This window comes from Phycomyces blakesleeanus, assembly GCF_001638985.1.
Source record: "Phycomyces blakesleeanus NRRL 1555(-) unplaced genomic scaffold PHYBLscaffold_1, whole genome shotgun sequence".
Classification (NCBI taxonomy): domain Eukaryota; kingdom Fungi; phylum Mucoromycota; class Mucoromycetes; order Mucorales; family Phycomycetaceae; genus Phycomyces; species Phycomyces blakesleeanus.
The window spans coordinates 3,145,049-3,153,456 of record NW_017265134.1 but is presented as its reverse complement, the minus strand read 5'-3'; the positions used below and the strand labels follow the sequence as shown (position 1 = coordinate 3,153,456).

The window sequence follows — 8,408 nt, the reverse complement described above, 5'->3', positions numbered from 1 at the left end:
GAAGAACACCCCAGATCGAAAACGATACTATAGCATAGCCAAAATTGGTCAAATCTACTGGGAATTGTAAACGAAGATAAAAGAATAAAAAGAGGATAGAAAGATAGATAACTTTTATTGAATGAAATAATGTCCTCTTTTATATCTTTTCTAAACCTACTCAGTCATTATAAATGTCTGTTTTGGTTTTATTCTACTTTTGTTAAGCTATGTGCTTTCTAATTCTTTTGTGAGCAAAAGGAAACCACTGCGGTTGTCGTTCTCAAAAGAGAATTCTGTGTAATCATCATCCTAATGTTGTTCCCGATCTGGGTTGGTCTTCCTTTTACTATAACAAAGTCAAAAGGTCAAACCCACTGGGGATCAAGGAGTATACGTAAAATCAAAGAGAGGATCAAAGATACTTTTTATTGATATGAATTGAATTGTCTTATATAGTTTTCTAAACTAATACTGCGCATTATCCGCAGTAGTTATTATTTATATTTAATTTAAAGAAATAGTCATTATACTGCGGTTAACTATCTTCAGATTTTACGGATTCATCAAAATAATGTCCGACACTAATTGGCTGACAAGAATTTGGCCACAACAACATCAGACACAAAAAATATGTTTAAAACAAGGGCTTCTCCGGGAATCGAACCCGGGACCTCTCGCACCCTAAGCGAGAATTATACCACTAAACCAAGAAGCCTTGCATGTAAGGTGTGGAAGCCTCAAAAATAATTTGGCGCATAAGTTGGCGTGCCCAACAACTCAAGTGATGGCAGAAACGTTACAATTGCTACTTGGTTTAGAGATTCCTCTGAATACCCATCTGATTGACCATGCTCTTAACCTTCTCCCCAGGTCCTTCAAAAGTCTTGGTTCGTGGATTGATTGGTGGCCTTGCTTGCTTGCATTGCTGAGAACCATTGATCAATCTACTTCAACAACCGTTTTTGATCCTGAGCCTAGGCCAGATGGAATTCTATTAAGCATGACAAAAAAATATCAATCCAAATGACCTTCTCTCCAATAACAACATATGAAAGATCCAGTTCTTGGTAATCCATTCCCGTTTCTTATATCTCAAATGTTAACTGTCAGCTGTCAATCTCTTCCCAGATCATTATGAAGTTCTGCAAGTGCTTAATCCCAAGATATTGATCCTGTTGTATATTCTGTTTCCAAAATGGATTGTCTCTGTATCATTGAGAACCTCTCCTAATTTTTCTAACTACTGAAGTTCATTCCTATGTCTGATATCCGATCCAGCACATTACTTATCCCAAAATTTTTATGTCTTATTCTTCATTGCATCTTATATTCTTATTTTATTTTTATTTGTTTTCTTTTTTTTTGTTTTCATACCTTTACCACCAGAGAAATTTCTTGTGTAATCCTATTTCAAAAAGGGTGTCAGAGCAGACATATTCATTTCTTTATCATATATGTATGAACAATTTTTTGCAATAGTTTCTGATCGAAATAAATCACAGATTTGAAAATGTATTTTCCAAAATATTGAAAATAATTCAAAATAAATTCTGTTTCAAATAAATGATTTTTATTTTTTATTTCAAAGTAGAAAAAATGTCAAGTTATTTTATATAACTTATAGGCAGAAATATACAGTAAGTTGAATCTAGTTATTCTAAGCTAAATGAAAAGGCAGAAAATTCATATCACTCATGATTCTTGAATACAAAAACAATCTAATACAATATAAATGTAATGAGTATTTCAAGCTTAAAAAAATAAGTTAAATAGAAGCTTATCTTTGACTTTACCAAGACATATTTCATAAAAATTTGAATCTCTACAAGTGGAAATGAATAAATAATTATTAGTATTCAGTTACTTTATAAACTAGACATGCAGTTATTACCTCTTAGCTCATTTTTACCAGATGATGAAAAAGCTAATTGTTAACAAATGAGGTCTGAGATGAATAACTACATCACATAGTAAAGTACTGCTCTTATATTATACATACCTCAAAAACAAGAGTATGCAGATATATTTTTCATAAAGATAATTACTAGATGTAAACGCACATAATAAACAAACTCTTGTCAGTAAAGTAGAGTAAGAAACAATGTAAAGAATGTAATCCCACATTTATTCAAAATCGATTTAAAAAATTTTCATTGGTCTACTGGCTTTTAATACCCATATCACATCTCACAGAAATATTTAAAAAAAGGCTAAGTCATTCTCTCTTGGTCTGTTTTATTTTTATAAGTTAAAGTGTTATACTTTAATAATAACGTTATATCAGAGTACAAGCAGAGAAATTGCACTAAGACAGCAATAAAATTCATTTCTGAGAGATATAAATAAAAATGAATATAAACAATTTTCATTGACTTAGAAGAATACCTTTTTTGGCATTGCTTCTGCCACTATTATTTTACACATATTGCTCTTTTATGAGAAATAGCAAAGGTTTTATATGCGTAAACACTTTCTTGTAATGTTTTTGCTTTAACTTACTGTTATTACAGCAAAATATATGGTTAAACATTATGGTTTTTTGAATAAAATGAAGAAGTATATAAATAGTAAAAGTGCTATTTCTATATACAAAATAAAAGAGATCATATTATTGGTTTACACTGCTACACAAACAGAAAGCGTTTTTATTTGTGTGGTCTTCTTTTACAAGGATTGGTTCAACATGATAACGAAAGACGTTGCTTCTTGGCAGTATATGACTAACACTTTGATTTATTTTTACCAATATTCACTTTGAAAAAGGTATATATACTCCAGAAATTATAGGCAACAATGGTTCTATCTCATTTTACTATTATTTCTACTTCGATTTTAAAAAAATGAACACTCAATTTCCCAGATTTTATCCTTCTGGAAATCCTGTTGTCAATGTATAGATGAAAGCTGCTCAAGCTCAGACTATCCAAAATGTTCAGGAGTCAAGACCAGAGAACACCAAGAAGACTTATGAGTCCAAGCAGAATGAGTATTGTGTCTGGTGCGATGAAAAGTTTGATGCTAGTGATGAGGGCAGATACACTGTAAATGGATCCAAACTTCATTTATTTTTGCATGAAAGCGTAGGTCACAAAAATACAATTACCCATCGTTTTGGATAAGCTAATTAACTTTTTTGTTTTTTAAACAAAACAAAAGGTCAATTCCCACAAAAGCAAGTATATCAGAAAAGGCGAGACAACAGCAAGAACCATTAGCAGCTTAATCTTGGAGCTTTACTTGGCCGCTATTACTGATCTTTGGACTCAATAATATATGAAAGATATTAACAGCAACCCCCATCCTTGCCCCAAATGTGTTGGTCTCATCCAGGCAGCCAAAAACAATGAAGAGCATAAACACAAATCTGAATATATTGATTGTGGAAAGCTATCTTTCAACAATGGATATATCATCACCCAAGAAATGACCATGCTTGTTGACTACTACTTCAGTAAAAAGACTGGAACAGACTTGAGAAACAGCCTTTCCTTTCTGCTGTCTCACTTTCTCTTTTTGCATGGACAGTCAGCATGAATGGCTGAGCTACTAGATTTGTAAACTGTAGATCTTCAGAGTGAAGGTCCTTCTCCTTGTCCTGCGCTTGTTTCTATTATGCAACAAGGAGAAACAAACCAGCATGGCCAATTGGAAATGAGCGGCTGTCTCTGTAACAAGCTCGTTGAGATCTGCCCAGTCATGATGCTTGCTACATACTTCTTCCAATGCTTCCATGTAAAAAACAAGCCATTCCATGTATTTACCAAGTCAAAGGACTGATTTGATATCAAGGTTCTTAAGTCAGAAACCAATCGAACCAAAGAGTGGAGATACTCTGCTCATAATAAGGCTTTCAAGAAAGGGCTTGATTTCTGCAAGATCTGCTTGTCCAAAGTGATCTACATTGCTAGAGGTGCTGGTGCCAGAATGACCGATTTAGATATTGTTGATGAGACCCAGATTTGACGTTTAGACTGATGGAACAACTCAACAATGAATGGTGCTTATCTGACTGGTTTACCGTGTGAGGTAATGCGAAAGATGGCTGGCTTTCCGGAAAGTGCAGGGCACTTCTTCTTGCCAAGAGCTATGAAGGAGCCACCTGTTGAGTTGTTGAAGAAGGTTTTCCCCCAGGTCAAGTTTTGGCTCAATAAGATTAACACAAACAAGGCTCAAGACACCAACTCTGCCGACTGCTTCTTGAAGCTTATGCTTATTTTAAGAAAAGTCTTTCTTTAAGACTCGGTCTTGATGCGCCTTTGCCGCCCTACCCACCCAATATGGCAGCACGTTCTTTTTGAGGACCCTTTGTACATTCAGTTTGAAAGGTAAGAAAAATAATATTTTTTTAGTAGACGTAATAAACCTATCAGCATTATCTAATATCCTTTATTTTTGCATAAATTAGGGATCTTAAAGCCCATATTGTTGAAGTCAGAGAAGACAATTATACAACTCTACGACTTTGTACTACTGCCCCAATGCTCCACTGATCCCTCAAGACTATACAGGCCCAGATACAGTCAGAGTCGAGTGAGCTGAAAGAAACTATGCAGCAACTTTTCACTGACTCAAGGAATATCACTTCTGTTTGTGCTCCATTAAGTATAAACCTGTCAGTCTCAGGTGGGCCAGACTTTCAGATGCTAATATTTAAAATGAACTCTGAGGCTAACACTGGAGGATCTAGAAGTGTACAGGCTATACAATTTACAAACACATCACTACAGCCAACACAGTCACAACAACATCAACAACAAACAACAGCATCATCTTCTCTATGATATCGCATGAGTAGAGGAGTGAAAACAATTCCCAATCTTTGGAGAGAGTGGTATTTTGGCCTGAACAGTGCAAAGTCTGTGGTTGAGTTGAAGAGACTTCAACTGGGATGGCATAGCCAAGATGACACTTTTTTTGCCAGAAGACGCCATGTCATCTATATCTTTAAAATCCTTAGTAACTAAAAATCACGTGATTTACTTATTCCCAATTTGGAACTTACAACCATCTTAAAATCCTTACCTTTTCTAAATCACATGACTTAGCAACTACCACTTTTCACTATCTTAAAATTCTTGCCTTCTATAAATCACGTGACTTAGCAACTACCACTTTTCACCATCTTAAAATTCTTGCCTTTTCTAAATCATACGATTTAGCAACTACCACTTTCACCATCTTAAAATTCTTGCCTTTTCTAAATCACATGACTTACTGACTATACTCTGCCTTTGAAATACAAAAAAAAAACACGCTTCCCCCTTCCTCTCTCATACACATATATTCTATTCAGTTAATAATGAAGATGTCTTTTTTTCCCAGATTAAAAAAGTGTACCTAATTATTTTCTGAAAATGAACATGATAAAAATTATTATCAAGGGGTAAGAATTTCTAAAGATTTCTCTAGACGTTCATTTTTAATGAATGATGCTGGAATAATGGTCAATATCTTAGGTTCCCACCCAAAATAATTATTTCTTTTCAATGAAGGTCACCACGATTATTTTTTTTCCATAAGTTATATGCAGCCTAATAAAACTTTATTAAAAATTTGGTTTTTTTACACACATCTAAAAAATTATCATTATATTTTTATATATGTTCTTTAACGTATTGATGAAGAAGCAGATTTCTTTTATTAAGTACTTGTCTTGTTTCTCATATATAAGTACAGCAATATCCTAATGTCAGAATTTCTTTTAGTCATCTACTATTAAGCATAATAAATTACAATGAATTTTCTGGCAAGACATTAATATAAGTAGCATGTAAAAGTGCTACCTTTTCATCTTCCCAGATCTTTTAATATCTACTCAAAATGAACCCAAACGCTCCTAGCTATTCCACTGCAACTTCTGATGTGAATGTTAGAATGATGGAGGCCCAGGTGTCTACTTCTCGCAAAGCTGAAGTTAACAGACCAGAGAACACAAAGAGAAGCTATGCTTCTAAGCAAAAAGAGTATAAAGATTGGTGTGATGAAGCTTTCTCAAGCATTCCCCTCGAAAATTGCTACACTGTATATGGAGATAAACTTCATTTGTTTCTTAAAGACTGTGTAAGTTTTTTGCTGTTGTTTGGAGATATATTCTGTAAGTAATTGAATTAATTATCTTTTCTTCTGTTAGGTTATCAACCGAACCCACAGAAGAGACACTGGATAAACCATCAAGTATGGAACTGCAATGACCTATCTTGCTGCTTTTGTGGATATGTACCAGAAGCAAGTTAAAGTTGGTGTGAACAACCACCCTCACCCTCGCAAGGCTTGTATCCAGCTGTTGAACAACATGAAGTTCAACGATGAGCATATCCATTGTGCTGAAAACCAGGACCATGGCCTTGGAACTCTGGTGGATGGATACACCACAGAGAACGAGATTGCTAGCATTGTTAGCTATTATTTCTCGAGATCAAGCAGAGATGACCTGAGAAATGTGGTGTCTTTTCTCCTGTCGCATTTTTGTATACTCCATGGCAAATCTGCAAGAAAAGCCGAATTTGCCAACCTTCAGACAGTCATGTTGGATCGTGAAGGACCTTTCGAATGCCCTGCCTTTGTCTTGGTCTTGAAGCAGGGAAAGACAAACCAGTTCGGACGAATTGAGCTTGCAGCCTGCTTGAGAAATTCCAAGGTTGAGATTTGTCCATTCATGGCACTCAGATGCTATTTCTTCTGGAGATGGCATATTGATGGTGAGCAGTTTCCAACTTTTGAAACATCCAAGGAATGGTTCAACCATAAGTTGCTATGATTTGGGCAGGAACCAACCAGGGAAATGCCTTACTCCCCCCATCTCGAAGCAATCAACAGGGCATTCAAGACCTGTAGAATCGTTTCCACAGCAAAGATCGATGCTGCCCATGGATCATCAGCAAGAATGGCTGATATGAGTGGTGCCAGCGAGTCGTATATCAGAAGGCAGGGTTGCTGGAATAGCAGCATAATGAATGATGCATACCTCACCAATCTTCCGAAAGGTGCGATGCGTACTATGGCTGGATTTCCGTCAGCTGAGAGGCAGTTCTACTCGCCAAGTTGCTCCAGTGCAAGGTTTTCCCAATGGTAGACTTTTGGTATGGCAGGGTTTCGTCAGAAGCATGCCAGCAAACCGCAGCTGCACATGCGTTTCTGGAGCTTCTGAAGCAATTAAGAATCACTTTTCTACAGGATTCTGTGTTAATGATGAGCAAAACTCCAGGGCACCCATTGTGGCAGCACGGTGTATTCCATGATCCTGAATACATCGAGTTCAAGAGGTAAAAAAAAACTAATATATAATATAGTGAAAAAAAATAGCTCTAATATATTTATATATCAATGTTTTAGATCAGTCGAGCCTTGTGTGGAGACAGATGTCAAGCCTACTGATATCCTTTTGCAGAGAGCACTTCCTCTGATAACCAGAAAGTTGGCTGACATGCAGAATGTGGACAGCAGGTTTTGCAGAGAAGTTCTGTAAGAGTTTGGTGTTCTTCACCAGAAGATTAACAACTTAGTATCTGGGAGAATCCCTCTTCGGTCCCTTCAAGAAGATGGAGGGGAAAGAGGTGGAGCTAGATCAACAGAGGTCCAAGCATTTCCAGTCCTGGCCAACAACTCTGGAACAATTTCCCAGCTGCCAGACATACCTGTTCGGTATATAATGAGCAGAGGTGTGCAGATGGTGCCTGACTTGTGGAGAGAATGACATGTAGGACTCTCTGGCTATGTCTCTGTACACGAGATGAAGACGAGGTACAGCGTTGCTTGGAGAAACAATGATTGACAGTTCTTCAATAGACGTAAAAGAATTGTCAATTGTATTAAGGAATGTATGGTTGACAATTCCGTAAGTGAAGAAACAGCAGTCAAACTTGCAGAAGAAAACCGAAGAAGAAGACAAAGAACTCTGGACTTTTTGTCTAAAAATTCAAGCCAAATCTTTCAATGATTGTAAAAATAAAAAAAAATATATCTTGTTTCTTTTTATGATATTCAGTTAATGCTGCTATTAAGTAATTTAATAGCTTCCCATTATTTTCTGGTACCATCCTTGCTATATTCTACTTTATTAGATCAAACAGCTATATGTAATTAAACATATACTTAAAGAATAATACTTTATCCAATTCAATATCAGCTTTTTGATAAATATAAGAGAAATATAGATACTTTTAAAGCTTCTACTCACGTTCATATATATATATATATATTTATAAGAATTTGAAAGAATCTCTTGTATGTAAAGAAATATTTTATTTTGATCATTTTTTTGTAATGAGCAGCATATTTTTTTGGTGAAAATTACCTATAAAATTTGGTGTTATAATGATTTTTTATTTTAAACAAGTCACTGGTTGGCTTGTCGTCTGAGTCTGTAACCCCACTAAAAACTCTGTGATAACTCCTTATTATAATAAATGTTATTTTCTCTAAAAAAC

The 8,408-nt window shown here is 35.4% G+C and overlaps 2 protein-coding genes and 1 non-coding gene across 3 annotated transcripts; 2 read left to right on the top strand and 1 right to left on the bottom strand.

The window, feature by feature from the left end:
• Nucleotides 1-612: 612 nt before the first annotated feature.
• Nucleotides 613-1,009, top strand: PHYBLDRAFT_138761 (hypothetical protein; the record flags this gene model as incomplete). The annotated part of the gene is made up of 2 exons (XM_018430070.1): nucleotides 613-703; nucleotides 765-1,009. The coding sequence occupies 2 exons, from the start codon at nucleotides 613-615 to the stop codon at nucleotides 1,007-1,009; spliced, it is 336 nt and encodes a 111-aa protein (XP_018299252.1).
• Nucleotides 626-697, bottom strand: PHYBLDRAFT_t11. Its single transcript has one exon. It is a non-coding gene; the product is annotated as a tRNA-Pro (tRNA).
• Nucleotides 1,010-6,451: 5,442 nt separating the features above from the next.
• On the top strand, nucleotides 6,452-7,411 carry PHYBLDRAFT_99792 (hypothetical protein; the record flags this gene model as incomplete). The annotated part of the gene is made up of 4 exons (XM_018444107.1): nucleotides 6,452-6,687; nucleotides 6,760-6,881; nucleotides 7,085-7,244; nucleotides 7,315-7,411. Coding segments are annotated over 4 exons (615 nt in total), but the record flags the coding sequence as incomplete, so codon positions are not given.
• Nucleotides 7,412-8,408: the final 997 nt, after the last annotated feature.